The sequence below is a fragment of the Cryptomeria japonica genome, chromosome 7 (assembly GCF_030272615.1).
Source record: "Cryptomeria japonica chromosome 7, Sugi_1.0, whole genome shotgun sequence".
NCBI classification, from domain to species: domain Eukaryota; kingdom Viridiplantae; phylum Streptophyta; class Pinopsida; order Cupressales; family Cupressaceae; genus Cryptomeria; species Cryptomeria japonica.
Window position 1 is genome coordinate 401403132 of NC_081411.1, and position 24743 is coordinate 401427874.

At 32.6% G+C, this 24743-nt stretch overlaps 1 protein-coding gene across 1 annotated transcript; it reads left to right on the forward strand.

Annotated features, from left to right (window-relative positions):
* The first annotated feature begins 696 nt into the window (after positions 1–696).
* Positions 697–24158, forward strand: LOC131062312 (protein ZINC INDUCED FACILITATOR-LIKE 1). The gene is made up of 17 exons (XM_057995946.2): positions 697–1053; positions 1159–1199; positions 1491–1551; positions 1997–2099; positions 2200–2302; positions 2466–2519; positions 2807–2869; positions 7747–7796; positions 7914–7989; positions 10881–11213; positions 11302–11389; positions 12266–12351; positions 12523–12630; positions 13004–13048; positions 13137–13225; positions 14407–14450; positions 23631–24158. Exons 1-17 carry the CDS (start codon positions 882–884, stop codon positions 23798–23800), a joined length of 1686 nt encoding a protein of 561 aa, XP_057851929.1. The 5' UTR covers positions 697–881; the 3' UTR covers positions 23801–24158.
* The last annotated feature ends 585 nt before the right edge of the window (positions 24159–24743 follow it).

Below are 24743 nucleotides of genomic sequence, written 5' to 3' on the forward strand. Positions count from 1 at the left end.
ACACAATCACATTGACAAGGTGGATGATAATAAAAAATTCCAAAATTAAGACATGTAATTGTTTCAATCTCTTATTTTTTTAATAAAAAGAAAGAAATCATGAACGACAAATTAATGTGAAAAGAAAATTGTACACAATCAAATTGGAAACGTTCTAAAAAGATATAGGTAGAAAGGATGATGACAATAAAGTTCTTAAAAAAGGGATGATGACAATAAAGTTCTTAAAAAAGGTCATGTAATTAATTGACATTTTGCCAATCCTTCTCTTTTTTTGATTAAAAAAACAGAGATGAAGAGCGACCAATTCCTAGTGTGAAGACCAGTCCAGTACCTTCATTGATGCATCACCTAACCTAATGATTCTCTTTCCGTATCTTAAGTAATCTTTTGCATTATTGTACCTGATATTTTATCGTATTCAATGCATTAATGCAATAATGGCAGTGAAATTATGAGTTCTTGATTGCCTTTCGTTTTCAACTCTAGTGGAGGAAGAAGAAATAAGTATAATGAGCCGAAATGCATGTGATAATCGTGTACGAGCGCGTTCAAAGTGGTCATATTGGTCGTTGAAATTATTGTGTCGGATGATTAATGGTCCAGAGGAAGGGCCAAATGACATTTTACATGATGGTGATTGATTGAATGTTTAGTAATATTTATTATTGATTCCACACGATGTAATATTACTTTAAACAATTCTTCTCGACCTGAGATCTGATTGCATAATCAGGGAAAATCTTGGGCCACATGTTTGACAACTTTGGACTGATCATTCCTCGTGGAGGACGTTGTTTTCCACAGTTTGATCTAGAAGCTCAGTTTTTCTTTATTAGGGGATCACCCTAGGCATTCCTTGGCTACCTGAACAAGAAAGAATGGCCGGTTCTGGTTGTAGCAGTAATGCTCAGCGTGAGCCTCTGCTCGAAAGGCCCAATGGTGTCTACTTTGAAGGCTGCGAAGCATGCCTGTTAGAACGTAGAAAAGACCAACATGGAAGCTATCCGCTCAAAGAGTTTTTCTTTGTTGGGATGGTTGTTCTTGTCAATGGTATTACAGTCTTTGAGATGCAGACAGTAGAGTACAGTTGTTTTTTTTTGTTAACAATTTCTGTATGCTCATGGAAGCTTTTTGTGGATTGTCATGTGTTTTCAGCTCTTCCCATTTCTTCCTTGTTTCCCTTCCTCTATTTCATGGTAAGCTGCAAAAGGTGGTAACAAGAAGAGTTTAATTTTAGAGAGATTAGAGTTTATTGTGATTTGTATCTTTTTTTTCTGGATTTAATTGTGTAAGACTTTTTCTGCATCAATATTTTGAATCAGACTTTGTAATTTATTATCAAAATAAAGAGCAAATCTATTTTTCTCTCCCATCTTGAAAATGAATTATGAAATGTGATTTGAAATACTGATAAAACAATTTGAACTTGCAAATAGTTTAAATTTCAATTTAGTTAAGTTTATAGACGACAATATTGCAATTTGCAGGTTAGAGATTTTGACATAGCCAACAAATATGAAGACATAGCAACGTATGCTGGTATCCTGGGTGAGTTTGCTTTTCTGGTTTCAACTTTCAGTTTTTAAAGTTCGGTGGGTGGAAGTCCGTACAGCCATTTTTGGAATGTTTTCTGGTTTCAACTTTTATCTTTTTTTAGTTCAGTGGGTGGAAGTCCGTATAGCCATGTTGGAATGTTGGGGGACCTATATTTCCAATTATTTTTGAGACCGATAACAAGAGAGCTTCTCTTCTTTAGAAGTAATCTAAAAATTTGGTATTATTATTGAGTGTTTATATTAGATTGAGGTTTTATTAGATTGAGGTTTTATAGAAAATTTCTGATGTGTAACCTCTCTGGAATGGATCTGCATCTTAGACGTTCAAAATTTTGGGATTTGAAGCAATTTTTTATATTTGAACTAACTGATAGCCTGGTAGTTGATCATGTTACAGTGGGGAGTGTATTAATGGTTTTGGGCAACTGCTCGTGCAGGATCATCGTTCATGGTGGGACGTTTTCTGTTTTCTGTATTATGGGGAGTTGCCGCAGATCGATATGGCCGCAAGCCAGTTATCATCATTGGTGCCATCTCTATGTCAGTATTATGTACCATTAGTAGAACAAAAGACTAACCACGCTATTTTGTTACTATTTCAGAACATTCACTGATTAAGATTTGGTGAATATGAATGCAGAATCTTATTCAATACGTTGTTTGGGTTAAGTGTAAACTATTGGATGGCCATTACAACAAGATTTTTACTTGGATCTTTCAATGGATTGATTGGTACGATAAAAGTAAGTGGGCATTCTGTGTCTCTGATCTAATCTTGATATAGACAATATATCAATCGCTCTACACTGATAAACTGTAACCAGTGTACCAAGTTTCAAAGCTATTTTTTTAATCTTTAGAGTGGTGTTATATGAAGTTTGGCATGTGAATATGAATGAACTGCAGGCATATGCAACAGAAGTCTCAAGAGAAGAACATCATGCTACAGGCTTGTCAATTGTACGTATAAGTAGTGAACAAATGTTTTGTTACTTTTTCAGTAAATACTTTTGCTCCAGCACTTTGGATGCTCTGTGCCGAAATTCAATTTTAATTGAGATTCAAAATTATAATATGTGTGCATTCAAAGTACTGAATGGATAATTAATTATAGTATAAAAAACTGACACTTTGACTGAAAGTTGGTGATTCAAAAGCTCTTCAAATAAATATTGCTTAAAAACTTGCTTCCTGTAAAACCAATAAACTTTTGTGCAGACTAACTGGATTTGTCATTCATTTTTTAGGTGACAACCACATGGGGAATTGGTTTGATTATTGGTCCAGCAATTGGAGGGTTTTTGGCACAGGTAATTTTTTAACTGTTCCCTGATTATCTGAAATAGAATAGCTTGTCTTTGCCATATTTTTAGGCCTTGAGTTAATTTCCAATCTTATTTAATATTTTTTCTATTTTAATGATTGAATCTTATTAAATATATTATTTTTTGTTGAGATGATTGAAAATGAAAATACAATTAGAATCAAGTAAATAAAACAAACATTCATATGCTTCTGGTTTTGTGTGCATACTGATATATTACAATAATGTGAACATAATAAATAAAGTAACGCCCACAGTATATTACAATAATGTGAACATAATAAATAAAGTAACGCCCATTAATAAAGGAAATCTTCCATTTAAGCAGAGGTGATTGTTATAGCGTTTCCTTATCACATAAGATAGGGCTCAATATTAAGCCCCCTCCTTTAAGTAAATCCTGGAAAAAAAAATCAGCAATATCAGTTTTTTACAATTCATAATATTGCTGTGTTTTGTTTTCGGATTAGATTTGAATTGTGTTTTTAATTTTCATCAATTCAAATCACACTCTAAAATCTATCATCAAAATATTAGAAAATTCAAAAATAGAAAAATGATAATAGATCAATAGAATGATTAGAAATATTAAGACAAATAAAAAACAGGAAATCAAAATTCAGAAACAAAACCCTTTTAAACCTGACTACTTACCTATTATAGACATTTGGTCTTAGCAGACAAAATGATCCCATTATGAGCTGGAGGTAATTATAGGTGTGTAAAAGAGGGACATGCACGGTAAAGAGCTGGGCAGCGTGCAGAAACTGTCCCACAGTCCTCTCGCTCAGCCTACAGTTAATTTTATACGTACTAGCAATTACGACGTCATCTGGATGTGATGTATGATAAATTACTATCATACCATTTTAAAAAAAGTTGTTACTTTTGTGGATGTGTTCTCACCTCTAACTTTTCAGATTTATTCAAAAAAATAAAAAACATAAAAAATGTGACATAATTTTTTAATGCATATTTTATTGTATTTATTAATTTTTTGAAAAATAGAATATATGTTATTTATTTTTAATTAATTAATAAATATGATTAAAAAATAGATAGATGTTATTTTATTTGTAAGTTTGGTAGTGTACTTTCAAATTATGATTAAGTGTCGAGCAAAATGCTTAGTGTTAAGGCTTAAAGCATCTTACGTGGCTGATTTAGATTAATTAAATATGACAATATAGTATAATTAATATAAATTAATATTTTAAAGTTTGAAATTAATAATTAAAATTACTATTTTTAACTATTTATTGTGATAGGATTTGGGTATTTGGTTTTATAAATACTGATGAAGAAAGATGGTAATACAATTTAGAATCAATTTTTTAGTGTTTAAAAAGTTATATTTTTTATGTGCTTGTTGCATTACATAATTTTTTGTGGGTTCATCCCATACAACATGGAAATTACTTTAAGGGATGCACTCAAATCAATGAAAGGTGGAGTAAGATTGGTGTGATGTTGAGATATGGACTTGTAAACCACAAACTTGATATTGATAAAATTAGGAGTTTTATTGATGGGATGTTGATATAGATACCTTATAAATGGTAAATTGAACTAGATTTATGCAAAGGGAAAGTTTATAAATTCTTTAATGGGCCAAACCTTGTGTCTATATAGTGATACAAACACATAAAATAGATGTAGAAGTGACTATGATGAGAAATTAATTTGTAGTATTTATCAATACAAATCTAATATAAGCCTTTAATGCCTAATGAAATGATTATAGATCTACTAGATGTTTATGGAGGGCTTATCTTTAAATATAACATCGCAAGTGCTCAATTTGAGGTATTTTGTAGGCAAGTTGATAAGTAACATTTGATCAAATTATTTGACATGATCAACTTGAGAAAAGTAGAAAAATAGTTTTCAATTGTGAGGGAAAAAATACAAGTGTATTTATGTCCAAAAGATGTATCTTCATCCATAGTCTAGTCTAGGGAGAGAAAACCCTAAGGAGAAAGACAAATCTTATTTCTAAGGTGGAGACTTGTCATAGATGTGGTTGATAGATCAAATTAAGAATGTCGAGACATTGTATTTATAATAAGGCCCAAAGTTAGTGAAAAATATGAGCGTAAAAGGGAAAGGCATGCACTTTTATTTTCTATATTTTTCCTCCACTTTGACATGCTAAAGTATTGGAGAAAATAAGTAAAATAAATAAATAGATATATGGATCTACAATAGGACAAGACCTTGTGGTTTTATCAACTATGGGGACTATTTCTAGATATGTTAAGTTAATGCATTGAATTGTAGCTTCTCTATGAGTTGAATTTTAATTGCGAGTCTCAGATGAAGCACAAGAAGGACTCAACACCTTCATTAGAAACTCATGCATTGGATTTTTGCATGCAAAGGACAACCAAACCTTATTATGATGTATTCAAAAAGAAATTGTGTTGTAGTTTCAACTATACAATCTAAACAATAGGATATGTAATCTATAGCAATAATAATTTAGTTCACACCAAAGTGACATGCCATAGATTAAATAGGTACCATAAGGTTCGTGGACCATTTTTCAAATGGTTGCTAAGCCAAGGCTAGATTTAATAGTAGCTCATAAGTGTAGTTTGTCTTGCTAATGCATTGACAAACATCATAGCTTCTACAATATGCTTGTGCATCCCTATAAAGAATAAGCTACGTTGTAGTATGGGGCTTTCTACCACAATAGTGTTTCCCACCTTTGGACATCCTAATTTTTGCTTGGAATTACATATTTTTTAGAAAAAATAAAGATTCAAACCTTGAGGAGTTCCATTTAAAGGATTTTAATTGCATATTGTTAGATCAAATCCCCTTGGATAGAACCCCTCTAGTCTTAAATCATACATGAAATGGAGTCTCCACTCACCTATTAAAATGTTGACAAAAATTCACTTTTTCTTCACCTTATAGGGGATCAACAGAGTTCATTTAGAAGTTATGTTTTGTAAGTATGTAGTCCTTATTATAACTTTGGCTATATTTAATTTGATTATTATGTTTATTTTTTTAATTTCTTGTGAATGTAGGTTTTTCATCAAACATTAAGGTCTTTGTCTCACACATGAAAAAATAGGAAAATAGAAATTGTGTGTGCGCGCGCGCGTGCACATTTGATTTTTTTTTTTTTTTTTTGAAACAAGGACATTAATACCTATATTCTCTAGGTATTAATGTCCTTGTTTCAAAAAAAAATCAAATGCATATAAAAAAAAGTTATGAGATATGACATAAATCTTTGTCCAAATTATAATTACTCTGTCCAAGGTAAGGCAGGTTGGGTCGCTGGACTGGATCGTGGGGATACCCCTGGCGTACTGGGAAAAAAAATAAAAAATTATAATTACTCTAAATTCAAAAAATAATTTTAAAAAAATAATCATTGCAATAGATATTGGCATAACAAATATATATTTTAAATTTAGAATTTTATCTTTTCTATAAAAAAAAATTATGCATGATGACATAAATTCAAATTCTTAATAGTTTAGTTGTTCTCGGTTCCAAAAAGTGAAGATCTGGTAAAAGAATGATGACTTCACTATCCTAATTTGATCAAAAGTGGGACTTATTATTGTGGGTTGACCCATGCCCTCCTTGATTGACGACATAAATGTCACTTCTTAAGTTTTATATATATTACACAAAATCTCACAAATTGTTTGCTTGTATCATTTTCAAATCCTTAATAGTTTAGTTGCTCTTGGTATCAAAAAGTGAAATCTGGTAAAAAAATGTTTATTTCACTATCCTAATTTGACCAAAAGTGGGACTCATTATTGTGGGTTGACCCATGACCTCCAACTTAACCATCATGACTCTTTTTATCATTGTTGTACACTTTATTTGTGGCATATTTAAACAATACTTCATCTAGTCTTATTTTGTAGAACTAATCATTGATTAGTTGGAATAGTGCATATGTAGAACTAACAACTTCTTTTTTCTAGTTTTTTTTTTTTTGGTGTTTTTTTTATACATAAGGAGGGTGACAATCTCATTGAGCTATAGTCACTTGAGGTGTTGCTAGACCCTCTTATGGAAGCAAATCATTTGAGAAAACATGGCGCTTGCTTGGGTGCACAATAATAAACATTAAATTCTTGAAACAAAAGAATATATTGACATACTTGACCATGTTGTGTGGGCGTGTTCACCAAATATTTGAGTACTTAATTGCCAATGAAAAATATAAAAGAATTTACTAAAAAGTATTGGTTAAATTTTAGTGAAATGCATAATTGTAACTTCATGTTGTGTGATTGTGTAGTTGTGTTTAGTTACAATTAATTTCCCCGTTGTAAAGTAGATTCAATGGTTGATATTAATTTTTCCCCCTTCAAACTAGATTCAATGGTTGATGTTAATTTTCCCCCCTTCAAACTAGATTCAATGGTTGATATTAATTTTCCCCCCTTCAAACTAGATTCAATGGTTGATATTATTTTCACTTGACTACATTAATATAGCTTCAATCCTTGTCCCCAATGTATTTGCATAATTAGAGATATTGGTGTAAATATATTTTATTTTTTAAAAATAATGTAATTAGAGATGAGGTTTTTTATTTTTTTAATAAATTTTCTTATTGATGTTTTAGGATGATAATAAGTCTGATATGAAAATAAAAATTTAATTAATAAAAACAAAATTAAATATTAATTTAAAAAATTAAAAATATATTTTTTAAATATAATATTTTAAATTTATATTTAAAATAATATAATTTGTTAATAAATGTGATTAATAAAAAAAAAGAATAATGATATCAAAAGTACATGGTAGTTAAATAATTTGATTAGTTTGTCTTAATATTAGTTATTAATGAATATTGTTTTATGTTGGATGTAGCCTGTACAAAAGTATCCTTCTATTTTCTTACCAGATTCAGTTTGGGGAAGGTAAATTTTTTCATTCATATTTTGATAAAGTTTTATTTTAATTGAGATTTATGTATATGAATTGACAATCATATTTGCATTTTTTACTCACCGAAAATGGGAGTTGTGAATTTGTAGATTCCCATACCTTTTACCATGCGTCGTTATATCATTCTTTGCAGTGCCAGTTCTTGTGCTTTCATTTTTACTTCCGGTAAGTTAATTTCATCCATATGTTTCATTTATTGAGAGTGAACTATGTGTATAATTCAAGTTTAGTTTATGTTTATATTCAACTAGCAATTATTATTGAAGATGTAATGCATATGCAAATCTAGGTACAATATGCATATATGTAGGGTGCAAGAATTGTACTTGTGAAAGGTTTTATTTTTACTATGATGTTATTGCCATCTTGAAGGATACATGATTCGATACAAACCGATTCAATAGATTAAAGAAGTAACAAATTGCATAAAGTTTTAAGAATGAGATGTGTATTAAATTTTGACTAAACTAATAGTATGTAACATGTTCTTCATATAAATTAAAAAATATTAAAATGTATGTAATTTGTTCGAATCAATAGATGTCATAAAGTGATTCACTATTTGATGGATTTTTTTAATGTATGTTGTTTTCAAATTAAGTGGATGATAGTTAGTGGAGAAATTTTGAATATCGATGTAATAGGTGTGTCTATATTGATTCTTTGTGAGGACTTCTCGATTACTCTCCATCTAAAATTATTTTTCTTACTAATGTCTATGTCTTTGTTCTTATCCCATAGAACAACGAATGTCAACATCACAACCATTACATTGTTGTTGAAGTAATGGACTTGTTGGTCTCACTTTATAGATTGATATACAAAAAATATTTAAAAAAAAAGACTATTCCCAAAGAGTGCATTTTAAATCCATAAACATGTCATACAAACCCATTTTCTTTAAGGGATATATTCAAATTTAAATATCTAATTTATAAATAAAAATATAATAATTTTTTTTGTCTAGCCTTCCCCTTGTATGCTTGGTACCTAATTGTATAAATAATTATATTTTTGAAGGCAAAGAAAAGCACACACTTACACGCAAGCTTTCAACCCAATTTATTTTTTGATAAAAAAGTTTTATGAGTAAACTTACAAACAACTCACAGATTACATTTTTTCAAAAAATTTATAATTTTTCAAATCAGACAAAAATATATTTTGTTTACTCGCTTGTGATAAAACAAAAAAAATTCATCTTGAATTGAACTTAACTATTTAAATATTTAAATTTGCATTTATATTGATATTAAAAAGTAAAAAGTCTATTCACATGAAGACATCTTTGTGTTGGGTTCCTCCTCAACAATCTCGAGAAAAAAGTTTAACAACACTTTAGATGCCTTCCAAGGAGGTTGCAGTTATATCTAACAAGAGGTCTAGGTCTTAAAGGTCTAGGTCTTAATTTTAAGGTTATTAAAAGATTAGAGGTCAGGTGCGAATGTCAAGTAATATTATTCAAAAAAGTTTCATAGTGTGAGGAAGTGGTATTAAAAGATAGACAAATTGTCTTCTTTTGAGACATCTTCTACCCTTAGCTTAGGGGAAGGAGCTTCTTTTAGGAAGTGTCTACCCTTGCCCTCCTCTCCCAAGATTTTTCAAGTCATTTGGGTTAGAAGAAGATTTCTAAAGGGCCTTGGCATTAGGATAAACAGATACTAATATTAACACCCTACTATCCTGAAATTAATCTCTCTGGGAAAAATCATTCATTCTTTGTAATGCCAATTGCGGTTGGAGCGTTTTTGGAGTCAGAATAGCTACAACCTTGCAATATTGGGTAGATGCTTGTTTTCATGGCATAGGAAATATGTTAGGGAGGTTTATGTCTCAAGATTTTGAAACTGAAGGCCTTGTGCACCCCACCTCTGCAGCACTCTGGAAGATGCAAAAGAGTATATGGATTGGAGGTAATAGGGAAGAAGATTCCAACATATTGTTAGTTACAAATCAATAATTCGGAGCAAAAGATGCTACGCAATTTAAGATCTTCACTCCATAAAGAATTCAAAATATAGAATGGAAAGATATTTTGTCCATGTCGAAAGAAGTGTAGGTGATTTCATTCCTGAATCTATTCTTGATTTTATTGGCCAATCCCTATTCTCGTCGCTTGCTTCATCAGAATGGGAGGAGGTAGGAAGTTCAAAATCAAAAGCAATCTTTGAAAAAAAAAATTTGGACACGATGGTTCTTAGATCAAATAACCAAAAGAAACTTACTGTGAGCGTGCTATGTTTACTGGTGATAGTTCATGCCTCGGTGTTTTTGTTTCTCCTTTTTAAATGGGAAATATTTGTTTCTCAAGAATCCTTATGTCTTCATCTAATTTTCTTAAAATGGGATGAAGGACTTCTTTAATTGTGCCATAACAGGGGTTGTCTTTTGCCCAGAGGGTCAGGAATGGCCGAAAATTAACGCCACCTATAATGGCCCTCGAATTCCGTTTGTTATTTGGGGTGTCAAGATGGATGTGGAGTAGCATCACCATTTGGCCAGATATGGCATCAATTTCCTCAAGAATGTTGTTGGTGTGTTGGAGGATTTAGGCATAGATTGGTCGTTTGATCTAGTTTCAAGTTTCAACCTCTCCGGAAGAGGACGAAGATGGTGATTGCGGCGGTAAGAAGATGTAGTTTTAGTTATTTTGTTTTTGCTTTGGCTATGGAGTCGATAGTGCCAAAGATTTGGTCCATCTAGGGTTGTTTGATGTAGACCTCATATCTGCAATTTTGTAATGTTGCCTGTGTGTCAAATTTTGTAGCTATCTGGTGACACAATGTAAATTTATTTTGTGCTGGATGCTATAATTTCCAGCTTACTGTAATGGGTGTAACCCCCTTTGGTCACATTAATCTATTAAAAAAAAAATTAATTATAAATTGTTATTAATATTTTTTTATCTACATATATATTGTAATAAGAATTTAATTTTTATTCGATATTTTATTTTGTTAACAATAAAAAAATATTCTTATTTCTTGATTAAAAAATACCAATATTAATTAATTATAATTTGTCTGATTAAATTGACATTTCTTTATTGTTAACAGGAGACATTACATAAACATCCTCATGAGGAAGAGGAAAAATGTGACCTCAATGGAGTTGGCATTGATGTTGAGAAAGAAGAGTCACAAAATGATAAGGCATGCATCAATGGAGTTGGCATTGATGTTGAGAAAGAAGAGTCACAAAATGATAAGGCATGCATCAATGGAGTTGGCATTGATATTGAGAAAGAAGAGTCACAAAATGATAAGGCATGCATGAAAGAAAAGAAAGGAAAGATGGCAAATTTGAAGTCAATCATAAACAACTGGCCAGTGATGTCAACAATCATAATAAACTGTATTTATTCTCTTCATGACATTGCATATTCAGAGGTAAAATTTATAGAACTGCCTTTGATTGTATCTTTAAATAGTCTTTACTTCTTTGTTTTATATAATGGAGTGAGCTTCAATCTTGTAGATATTTTCTCTTTGGGCTGTAAGTCCTAAAAGACAAGGAGGATTGGGTTTTACTACGAGTCAGGTTGGTGCAGTCCTTGCGATCTCTGGTATGTTACATTATCCACTTTAACCATTTAAAAAATAATTTAAATTCTATTTTGAAGGACAGTTGAGTAATTCTCAGTGCTCGTTTAATTTTTAAGCATGGATGTACCTCCCCTCATAAGAGGTTTGTCAATGTTGATGGGAAGAAAGCAAAATCATATTGTCATATAAGAATAAAAATAACATATGATAATTCGTTGTTGCTTTTTGAAAAGCTTCAGATTTATTTTGAGCTCTTTCTCTAATTTTTTAAGATTGAAGATTCCACTTTGATCAAATCTGTTTAGGGATTTTAGACCTTGACTATCTCTCACATTCCTCCTCCTTATGGGCCTTAAGGCTCAATTAATATCATCCCTCTGCTTGAGGGCTAATTATTTTGCCAAATCTACTCAGGAATTGTGACCTGTCTCTTCTCTGGTGTTATATAGAGATGCCTGCTCAATCCACCAATGGATCAAAACTCAATTGACAATATCTAGTGTGATATAGAAATGTCTAGTCAGCTCACCAATAGACCAAAATCTAATAGACAATATTTATTGTAATATATAAATGACTAATTAACACACCCATCGGTAGACTAATGGCCAATTGATAACATGTATAATTAATACTGATAAAATGTCTTTCTGTTTTGTTAATAACTTGACGTTCTCAACTATTATCAATTTTGCAATGGAATTTGAAAATAAACCTCGTTGGCCAAATGTTGGTATTGAATCTAATAGTTTTTTAAGGTCTTCAAAAACTTAATTAATCTGATCAAACAGTTTGTTTAAGAATGGTTTTGCAATCAATTATTTTCTTTCCATTTTAAATTACATAATGAAAAATATTAATATTAATGAGAATAATCCTTTTGTGGAGATGTGAAGGTTTTGGACTGTTAATATTCCAACTTACAACTTTCTCGCCATTGGCTAAGCTCTTTGGACCTATCCATGTAACTCGTACCTCAGCAGTATGTCAAAAGTTCCATCAATATTTCATTATTTTATGGTTCAATACTGCATATGCTATTTTGAGTTAAGATTGGTTCTATGCATTGATTTTTATGAGTCTTTCTTAAAAACAAAGATTGGCTTTACAATGGGTCATATGACGCTTATGGACACTGCTTTGCCTATTGCAGATTTTATCTATACCATTACTTTCAGCATACCCATTTATAGCTCTACTAGGGGATAAAGCCTTATGGATCATCATTAATTGTGCATCGTTACTGAAAAATATCTTATCTGTAAGTATTTTATTGTTTTCTATTTGCCAACGATTCAATACAATATAGATTGTATATGAACAACTGCAAAATTTATCTATAATTAGTTAAAAAAAAATCCTTTTAAAAAAATATCATATAATGTATAAAATATATTTAATATTTACAAGAGCTCTCCAATTTTTTTAACTCATTTTACTATATTGATGAGAATTGTATACTTGAAGGCTTTTTCAGGATTTTGCTTTTCTATTTATTAGGGCACTGATGGTCTTTTCAAAGCTGTAGTAAATATATGGCTTGTTTGGAAATTCTTTTCTGGTGACATTTGCATGGTCAGTAATAACAAATAAGAAGAAAAATTATTTCAAAATTAATTTTAGATACTCTGCAGGTGATGACTATTACGGGAACTTTCCTCCTCCTAAACAATGCTGCGGTATGATCGCTCTCTGAATGTTCCATATATGTGGACAGCTGTTGATTTCTTTGTTTATCTGAAGCAATATAGTTCTTTGCTTTTACAGGCTCGAGATCAAAGAGCAGCAGCAAATGGGCTTCAGATGAGTGGAATGTCACTTTTTAAAGCAATAGGACCAGCAGCAGCCGGTATTCTGTAAGCACCTAAGAGATTTGGCACTGCTTTTCATTTCCATTTATCAACAAATATCCTGAAGTTAAATTTATTGTTTCTTTTGAATAATTTGGTATTAATCACCGGGGAAATTTGTCATTGGTTTAAATTTGTGATGTTGTTGGAATTTGATTGTCTCCAAGATAGCTCTCTTGATTGTTTTTCATTATAGGGTTTAAGGCTTTCTGCTAGGGAAAATAATATAGTGGTTGCCGCTATGTCAAAGGATCTTTTAAAGCAAAATTATCCTATTCATGTTAGTTTTTAAAATCCCAAAGACTTCAATCATTGAGGTCAACAAATGATGTTATATAATGAAACATGAATAATTCAATATTAGAGACATAAGGTTGTCACAGTCCATAAATATTATAAAATAAAACCTCTTGGAATAAAGTCCTCTAGTTTTCCTGAGAAGCTTGATTTTTACTGATTCAGTTTTGTTAGAGAAAGACAAAGATAGTCTAGAAAGCTAGAAACATCAAGAACAAGCCACCCAATATAATAACTCGACTTCCAAATAAATGTCAATAATATATACTGCTTTTGAACCTTATCAAATATGATGGCATTATACTCTAGGTGTAGATGAATTGTCTTTGTCAAGTTTGTCAATGAGCTTTTCATGAGGCCAAATTCGAGGGATACAAAATATAAGCAAGATATATAAGTTAGTTGGAAGTAAATCTTGTGGATGTTTTCCATGAGATGGGTTTAATATGCCAAAATGTTGTTTGGCTTGGTCGTAACCTGAAAACCAGAAAACAACTTTTATATCTTAAGTTTTGATTTGAATCTGATAGTTACTCCATTGTTCATTAATATTCCATACATTTATAAAAGAACTCACAATGGATCCTGCCTGAAGTAACCATAGCTTCTTCAAGGCTGTAATTCTGTGAATTCATATATAATGAAAGCTCTTTGAAGTCCAAAGATTGCTATATGAGACTTTTCCATTGTTGAAAAATGAATTAGTCTTTAACACTAACCATATTGTAAAAATTGAATCAGGTAAGAAGATTCTTCTAAATAGAAATTAAAGCAATTTTCTTAGTGAATAGGGATATCGATGGGAAATTGACTCTCTTGATTCTTTTCATTTATACTTTATTCATCTTCAATATGAAATCCAATTTATGTTATTTTTGATGTATCTGCAGTTTTTCATGGGGACAGAGGAGTCAAAATACAGATTTCCTTCCAGGTACACATTTGAGGTTACATTATTATAGTGGAATTTCAAATTGGGATTTATACAATTGTCTTTTTGGGCATGACCTCAACTATCTATAAGTTATCTTGACACAAAGTAAACATTTTCATGGATTATTGAAAAAGGGAATGAATCTGAGAATAATGTACATGAAATTAGTTGTAGTCAACAAAGAGCACTGCTCAAAGTGCTTAATTAAAATACCACCTGCTTCATCTAGGTGCATAGGCTTTTGGGTTGACATCTTCATACTATATTGGACTTCATATCTAGAAAAACACTTAATACCTTGCTTTCTTAATTGTCATTTGTCACACCACCTCTTATCCTTTTTTCACTTGGAGGAACTTTAGGATCTTCATTGGCATTCTCATCTGTAGTAGAAAGCATTACCTTTTGATGCATAATCTCAGATTGTTATTCAATACTTCACTGATCTTAAATGAATGTCCACAACACCTTCATGAGTCCCCATGTCGTTCAAACTTCAAACTGTGAACTAGAGAAGATACTATCAGAGAATCCAAATTCAATTTGATGGAAAAGATAACCTGGGACATCTTATCATGAAAGTTTGAGATGGGCTTACACATATAGCTCTCTTTCTTTGATTTCGAAATTTCCTTCGTATGTGCTTCTTTCCAGATTAGGTACTGGATTATTCTTCATCTGATGCTTCTTCAATGGAATAGCCGAATAGCACTTCCATATAAAGGATCTTGCTCTTTAGTCTCTTTCCGATGAGCTCTCCTCTTCCTCTTATAAGGTTTCTCCAAAGGAATTTTGTTAAGATTAAAATCTGATTTGCTGATAACATTTCTTATGCGGTTCTTGATGGAGTTCTCTCCTCGCATAATTCTACTCTTGAAGCAATGGACAACTTGCTTGTGGAAAAAAACTTCATCAATGGTAAACATCATAACATCTTCTGTGTTTTTAAGATCTGCAAATAGAATGTTTTTTGGTTGATTCAAGAAATGCTTCCCAATTTCATGTTTCCTTTATCTTACTTATGAAGGATCTGTTGGTTACTGAATTCATTCTTGTCTTGCCTCCCTTGGGTTTCATGCAGCTGCTTAGAGGTATGTACTGATTCGGGATACTAAGTCCAACCCACAACTGAGAGCTTTACACTCCTATATCAACTTAGAACATGCTGTCTTTTCTTAGACTATCTTGAGCTCTTCCCACCATTTTTACCCTCATCATAATTAAGCATCTGCCCAAGATTGGCATTCTTGATGACAACAATGTCCTTGGAAACATGCAGATTATATATGGTCTTTGGGATTTTGAAAACTAACACGAATAGGAAAATATTTCTTTAAATGTTACATTGATCTGGCAGCATTCAATATTTTGTTTTCGCTAGCAGAATGCCTTAAATTCTATAATGAAAAACAACCAAGAGCGCTATCTTGAAAATAATCAATTTCCAACAACATCACAGATTGAAACCAGTGACACATTTCCCCAGTAACTAATAGAACATTCTTCAAAAGAAACTATAATTTTATGGTAGAGCTTCAAGGCATTTGTTGATAAATGGAAATGAAAAGCTGTGCCAAATCTCTTAGGTACTATTATAGATTGCCGGCTTCTGTTGGTTGTATTGTTTTGAAAAGTGACATTACACTCATCTGAAGCCCATTTGCTGCTGCTCTTTGTTCTTACGCCTATAAAAGTGAAGAACTACATTGGTTAGGTTAGATGGTAGTTGGTTTCACTAGTAAGGGGCTACCACTAGGTACCTTGGGGATTCGAGGGAGGATGATTACTCTCTATATGTTTGAGTTTTGTTAGATAAATATGCTAGTGTTTGGGGAAATGTCTTTAGGACTACCACCATATAAGGGTTTCCAACATGCTATTTAGTTGGAGCTAGGGATGAAACCCATTATCGTGACTCTTGATTGACATGCTTGTGTTTTCAAGGATGAGATAGAGAAAAAATACTCATGAGCTTCTGAATTTGAGACACATTAGATCTAAGGAGATTCCATTTAGATCTTTGGTGGTATTGATGAAGAAGAAAGATGGAACAATGACGATGTGGATTTATTATTGGGTTGTGAACAAGAAAACCATCAAGAATAGGGATTCAATACACCATAATGATAAGTTGCTTGATGAGTTGTACAAGGCAGCGTACTTCACTAAGATTGACTTAAGGTTTGGGAACCATCAGATATGGGTTAAACTTGAGGACACATTTAATCCTACTATCCAGTGTCACTATGTGAACTGAGATTTTGGTGTTTTCTTTGGGGCTTACCAATGAACCAGCCACTTTCCAATCAAGATGATTGAAATTTTCAAACCTCATTTGAGGAAATTTGTATTGGAGTACTTTGATGACTTATTGATTTACAACTAGACATGGGAGGAATACATAAACCACCTAGATACAGTGTTGGCTATTGTATAGCAGCAAATCTTCTTTGCCAAGAAAAATAAATGAATCTTGAGTGTAGAAACTCTTGTACTTGGGACGCAATTTCAGTGGGTCATGTGTAGAGATGGATCCAACCAAGGTGCAATCTATCCCTAAGTGGCCTATCCTGAGGATAAAATGAAATATGACCATTCTTCGGCCTTTATAGCTGCTATAGGAGATCCATTAGGGGATTCTTGTAGCTAGTAGTGCTCTTGATGAAGTTGACCAAGAAAGGTGCCTTCCATTGGTTCATGACTCCATAGTAGCATAGGAGGCGTTTGACCATTTGAACAAGGTAGTGTGTGTCAGTTCACTTCTCACAATACTGGATTTGCCATTGCCTCTTGTGGCGGAGTGTGATGCTTCATGACAAGACTAGGGGCTGTTATTTATGCAAAAAGGACAACCTATATCATTTGAGGGTCAATCTTTTTTTTGAGAAAAAGCATCAATTCTCTATATATGATAAGGAGATGTTGGTGGCCATGCATACTCTGTCTAAATTTAGATAATATCTAGTTTGTGGATGTTTTGTACTATGTATGGACTATGGACCATAATAGCTTGAGATTCTTCTTATTGCAACATGACCTCAATGGTAGCCAACAAAAGTAGTTGAGAAAATTATAGACATGATCTTGATATCAAGTATGTCAAGGGAAAGGACAATAGGGTAGCAGAGACATTCTCTAAGAGATCTGAACTATCAGCCATTTCCTTGATAGAATTTGACTGGAAAGAAGAGTTGTTGGTTACCCATTAGCTATTAGGTCGATTGAGGGTACTTTTTCCATCACAATTAGAGATGAGAGATACCTAGGTGAAGCATGGTATTATTTTGTACAAGGGAAATATTTTTGTGGTGCTAGGATCCAAGCTAAAACAAAAAATAGCTGAGCATTCCAGGAATCTTCACATGTTGGTCACATAGGATTTTTCAAAACATATAGACAAGCTCGGAGTAAATATTCATGGAAGGGCCTAAAAGTGGAGGTATTGCAACATGTGTAAGTGTGTCAAAGTAAGAAACATGTAACCACACACCCAGCAAGTCTTCTTTAGCACCTTTGCATCTCTCAACAGACATGGAAATCTGTGTCAATGGACTTCATTACAGGCTTGCCTTGAGTTGGGGGAAAGAGTTGTATCTTTGTGGTTGTTGATTTATTTAATGAAGTTTGCACATTTCTCCATCCCCAATGAGTTCAAGGCTTCACAGGTAATAAATATTTCTCTAAGCAGATCTTTCGATTGCTGGACTATTTCTGTACTATGGTCAGCGATAGGGATGCACATTTCATTAATGCTTTTTGGCTGGAGTTATTCAGATTGATAGGGATAGAGTTGACACCTAGCACCGTTTCACTCCTAGATGGATGGATGAATGGAGATAGTGAACAAATGGATTGAGGAGTGCTTGAGGAGTTTTTTAACCAATCACTAGATAGCTTGGATTCAATGAATGTACCTAGGGATATTGCTACAATACTACTTAAACACATGTCAAGTAGGATGTCCTCATTTATGGCATTGTACGGATATGATGCACCAATCTTTGTTGAGCCAATGCTTCTAGAGACACAAGTACATGCAGTATGAGACTTCATTGAGTAGTGTACAGTCTAGACAGGTTTTTATAAGTCCAAGTGATCAACTTTAGTGTGGACAAAATTAGTAAAATATTTATGCTTATATGCATTGCATGGAGAGGCATTTTAAGGTAGGGGACATGGTTTTCCTTTGGTTACAGCCTTCTTGTCAGTTTTCTTTAAAAAAGAATGGGATAGAAAAACTGAACCCCCCCTTCTATGGTCCTTATAGAATAGTTCCATGCATTGGTGAGGTGGCTGATTGGTTGGAGCTTCCTGTAACAGTTGGATCCAAAACAATTTTCATATATGCTGTTTTAAAAAGACAATGGAACAGAAGTTAACACCTTCAATTGAGCATCCACTTCTTGATGATGAAGAAAGTTATTATTAGTACTGGAGTAGATACTTGGGACTAGAGATAATTTATCATGAAACTATGAAATTTATCATGAAACTATGTATGGACTAAATTCTTGGTGCCATGGAAAGATTTGCCTCAATAGGATGCTACTTCGGAGTAAGATATTACAAATCCTCACCCAACCTTGTCTTGCTTGTGGCAAGTGAATTTGGTGATGGAGGATTTGTAATATCTCCTTTCTTATTCATAGCACTGACAGAGGTTGATTGGTAGTTTCAATTTTTATGTTGGAATGAGACAGTTGAGTCTTTCAGTTGGAATAAATTGGTTGAATCTATCAATTTAGTTAAGTGGTTGAGTTTTTCTGTCCCAACCAGTTAACCCTTTCAATTGATAGATGGAGTAATTACCTTTGATTCACCTAGAAATAGAGACTATAGGAAATGCTGAGAGGTAAAGAGAAGACATCTTTGAAAATCACAAACCAAAAAACTCCATTTAGTTTAAAGGAAAGAAATGCTATTCTCAACAGCTTTGAATGCTTGGAGGTGGAATCTAAAGGCGTGTCACTTAGATCCTTGGGGGTGGAAACTCTCAGGGGCAATCTGTGGTATAGAATTTGAGCAAAACATGCAGAATATCATTAATATTATTAGGGTGTTAAGTTTGCAGGTTGCGAAACTTCATTAGGATCATCAAGGCATTTAGTCATGCATACTCAGTGCACCCAATAAGTGTATGAATATAGTGAAATTCTCAATCTATGTGTGTGTATGAACAATTAATGTGTGTGTGTGTGACACACATATTTGTTAGTGGAATAGTTATGGGTCTGTTGATTTTGGAATCATTAGTTTAGACTTTTACACTAAGCATGCTTCAGGTAAGATTGTTTGTATGCCAATGCATGTAGAGGACTACAAGGAATTGTTAACCATTAATGCATACATGAGAAAATGGTTAACAAAAAGTTTATACTATATATTCAATACTACATGATCCTTTTAGAAATAAGTCTTCATAGATATTATGCACAATATCCATGTGTATGTACATCTATTGTATAGGACATATAATGCAAGTCGAAAACCCCAACCTTGAGAGGTGATCAAAGAAATGGTTTGGAATTCTTTTCGCTTAATCTTTTTACCCATCATGATATTCTAATGACTTGTAATCCATACAAAAACCTTAACTTCCATCCAAGTTCACCTTTGCCTAATCTTTTGCCAGATAAAAACTTCCAAAAATTCTGCCATGTATTTTGTTGTAATGATAGTGGAACATGAATTCTTCTCATAGAGGTAGATAGAACCGGGTCTTGGATCATCCACTTTTTTCTCTAAATAGAGCAGAGATAGGAAGCTCTTGGTTATTAATAGAGTGGCTTCACATCTCCAGCCTCTTCAAATGGGTCCTTGAATGTGCATTTTTTAATTTGAATAAGTGGTTTTGATGAAGTAATGGAGTAGAATTATTTCTATGGATAATAAAGCAGCTTTTAGCGTTTCTCCATTTCATTTTGCTTTATCATGTTAATTTGTTTAATGATAGGCATACTTTTGTGACAAGGATCTATGAAAGGAATTCAGCCTATTCTTACCTTAATTTGGTTGGCGTTAGTCTTGCACATTTATATTTTGCCAAATAGCAGTGTAGTTAATGACATTTTTTTCCTCCTCAACACCTTATTACTTCAATTTTTAATAGGCACCTCTAAAACACAACATGCTTTGATTGGGAAAGTTTTTGGATCTTTACAGGAAGTTAAGTTTATTCTAGATCAACTTGACATATTTTGGGTACGGAACCCCTGAATCTAGTGTATGACATGCATAGTGCACTGATGAGGATCCAAGTTTTTCATGTAGGAGAGAATTTGTTACAATCAAAACCTTGTAGGATTTGTAGAATTCTGGAATATATCCATGTTGCAATTACTTACAGACATGAAGCTACGCTTAGCATTTGTGCTTAGCTGAAAGAATCTATAATAATGTGTTTCCTTGAGTTGTATGCTGAGGGTGAAGGAAAGAAGGATGATGTACCCTGAATATTAAAGCATTATTTTTGTTTAGTTTTAGTCAGTTACATACTTCCTCTACAAAAAGCTATGTTACCGGAAACAAGAAATGTGAAACTTGACAGCTACACAATGGAAAATGAGATTTAAAAAAAGTTGTGAATAAGAAACTTATACACATATTATATCGATATATTCAGAATAAATCACATATATTTAGTATCATTAATTATTTGTACTATTAACACCAACAAAATTCATAAAATTATTAAAATAATATATGACATTAAAATATGTTAATTAGATTAATTAATACAATATTTACTATTGCTTATATTTGAAAATTATAACTATTAAAAAATAAATGTAAAATATAGAACAATATTAAAAAGGCCAAGAAATTGCAGTTTGCAATGTGAAACTAGTTGTGGGTTAATTAAAATGTGCAATGGTTATGATTTGTAGTTCCTTTCAACATGGACTAAAACTCAGATTCAGCATCATGAGCGCCAATATGACCTCATGAGACATTGAAAAGTTCTTTGCATAGGAGTGATTTCAATAAAATCTCTTTGTTGATTGAATTAGTATGATTTTATATGTGAGAACTTATTATGTGTTTCAATCTTTGATGGAACTAATAAAATTTCATTTGGGATTGGCATCAATTGAATCTCTTTCTCTCTGGAAGAATCTTTGTCTTTGATAGAAAAGGACCAAGGCTAAAAACAAAGGTTACTTTTTGATAATGATGAGACCAGATGTCAATTTGGCTGATAAGAACCCTCTTGAAAGCCCACAAGACGATTTCCTTACATTTATGTTATATGTTGGTTGAATTTTATATTTCAAAGTTTCAACATCATGACCAAGCTCGAGCAAAATCAACCGTGCTAATCAATGTACCTTGAAGTATAAACAGCTAATAACAAATATGTTACGTTCCATGGTATTTCAGGGATGGGGATGGTGGGATGATAAGGGATGTGTTTCAGAGATGGCAGTCTGAGGGCCATATATATATATATATAAAGAGAGAGAGAGAGAGAGAGAGAGAGAGAGAGAGAGAGAGAGTTCTACAAGTTAACAGAAGCAATATAACATGACCCATAGAATGATGCTAGCTGATGTTGGCAGAAGCCTGCACACCAACCACATTGCCAAAAAAATGTCTGTCAGTACTTCTCACACAATACCACACTGTACCAGACCATAGCCAATGCACCTTTAATCTTTTTTGCAACTGAAAATAATAGCTGACACTAATACCATATTGGAAATTTCAAAGTTTGGGACTTTTGAGTTAATGTTTGAACAATGAAATCAGAAATTCAACTTATTGCTGTTAGTGTTAACTACTACATAACTTACATCATTAGCGATGAATCTGAACTGAGATATATTTATTGCTGTTATACTACTGTCACTGCTGTCAAAGCTGTCATGATTAATTTTATTGCTGTTATGATATATTTATTGTTGCTGTTATAATGCTGTCGTGATATATTTAACAGTTCCTTTTTGATGTCATAAATGATTTCTTTTTTTGAGCATTATAAAATTTTGCCTTGCCATTGGGGATGTCTGGCAATCTCTGGAACTTTCGGGGAATGTCTCAGATGTTCCCAGTTGTCTAGGGGACGACCAAATGTGTTCATGGTGTTTCCCATCACTGCAATACATTTTAGAAACATTTTGAAGATTTGGAGATTTTTGAGGATGGTCAAGAGACATCCTCTGCTGTCCTGCCATACCAAACACCATTGGGGATGGCGACAGTGGTTTGAGGGCCAGGGATGCATCCCTGTGGAACACAGCCAATATAGTTGCTTTTGAAAAGCTGCATGTGCCTTGAAACCACTTTGTCCAATAAACCTTTAAACTTGTGATCTTTCTTATTTAGTGTTCCTTGTTTGAAAGCTAGAATTAAGAAAAACCTTTTATACTGCGAAAATATAATCTCGGGACAAGTAATTTCTTGCTTAACCTCTTCATTGAAAGAACATTAAAAAGTAAATATGAACTCACCATCTGTAGTAGGATTCTCTAACTCTAGAGAAAATGTCTTTCCTAATATCCATTGGTAATAAAATGTGTCACCAGCATTTCAGTGTATAATAGTATATATAACCATGTAACCTTAATGTGAGTTTTTTAATGTTTGAAAACTGTTTTGGAGATCTCATGTTCTGGCCGGTTGTGTATCATAATGCACCATTAGCAATTGGCTAACATGAATTATGTAAGCCGCAAGTTTAGAATTGGCATGTGAGACCAAAACATGAGATTGTTTCAAGTTCGCAATAAAACATTTACATGTTACGAGTAGTGGCCTGCTTATCTAGAGTAAGCTGTAGAAGTGTGATAAAGGATGAGACCACCTTAACTGACTTGGTGTTAATAAATAATTCAATTTTTTTTTTTTCAAAGGTTGGCTATATCCAGGTATATGATAAGTGATTAAACATTAGTTTCTACCACAAAGAAGAAATATTCTTTATTGCAATTTTTTTGTAAGGACAGTCATGTGCATGAATGCTTCAAAAATCTGATCTCGATGAGGGAGATGCCATATGTAAATACTAAATTGTTTAATCTTTTGTTTTTCCACGCTTTATTAGGCTGTAGAGAGAACAAAATGGACTATAGTATATAGTATATTGTGCTTTTGGGTCTACTGCAGAATTTTTCATAGCCCTCTTTATTATCTCATGTTAATTATTACTGAATGTTTCATCTATTTCCTTGTGGATTGCAGGATTTAACAGGGTCTGTTTCATTTTAAATATTGTTGTTATTATTTTCGTTATTATGACATTTGATCCTATCTTACCTCATTCCACCAACAAACCTCTAGCAGACGATGGAAGTGATTTCATGCCTGAAAAGCAAGGACACATTAAGCGAGAAAATGATTCATTTTCATGATTTTTTACCCATATTTCCCAATTCTATATGTACATTATTCTGAGATGTCTTCTAACCTTAGAAGCTCCTTGGATGTCCATGGTGAAAAAATTCCATAAGCTGCCAGATCAGTCTGACAATCTTTCCATTCATTTATTAAATGCTCAAATTTATAGGTTTTGGTGAGCCAACCATTTGAAATGGGAGGCAATTTTCATCTAAAATATTGAGCTATGTATCCATTATCAAGTTCTCTTTTCTTTATATTGGCATACCATATATATATTTGTAAGCTGGAATATTGATTTATGATTTGTAATCTTCATGGAACAGCAGAATATATGCAAGGCAACATTAACACAAAAATGTTTTCATTCAAGTCATTGGCAATTTTCTTACAAGGCAAATCTAAACAAAGAATATGTAAAGCATTGACCATGTGAGAAACAAGGATCTTCAAATTTGTTTTGGTGTCCTCATCAACATGTTATCAACATTCTCAGAAATTATTTTGTTTTTTTTGACACATTTTTTTTACCATACCCATGGTGTGTTCTACCATAAATGTTCAAAAATTCATTTGTTTTGGTATCCTTGTACTCTACCATAAATGTTCTCTGTGGATGTTGCTGAGAATCCTTGAGAGAGACTTAAACAGTTGGAATCTATCAAACTGCTCAGTCTGTCATCTGCAATTTTTTAAGAGGTTATGGATGGAATACTTGAGCGTTGTTTCAAAATATTAATGCTAGTAACTAATGTACACAAGAGAGGTTCCATCAGAAGATGTTGAATTTGAAGAGCAACATTAATGATACCAACTTCATGACAATACCTTCTAAAAATTAAAAAAATTGTCGCACTTTTCTGACATGTCAGTTTATGTTACTCTTATTAACTCATACCTCCATGAGATAAAATACTTGAAACTGTCCTCAAAATACAGCTAATATTTTCTTCGTAC

Excerpts from the sequence above, each read along its gene's own strand:
- LOC131062312 (XM_057995946.2), top strand. The coding sequence starts at position 882 with ATGGCCGGTTCTGGTTGTAGCAGTAATGCTCAGCGTGAGCCTCTGCTC. Across the intron at positions 7,797-7,913 it reads CCAGATTCAGTTTGGGGAAG|ATTCCCATACCTTTTACCAT; the intron begins GTAAATTTTTTC and ends GTGAATTTGTAG. Across the intron at positions 7,990-10,880 it reads TGCTTTCATTTTTACTTCCG|GAGACATTACATAAACATCC; the intron begins GTAAGTTAATTT and ends TATTGTTAACAG.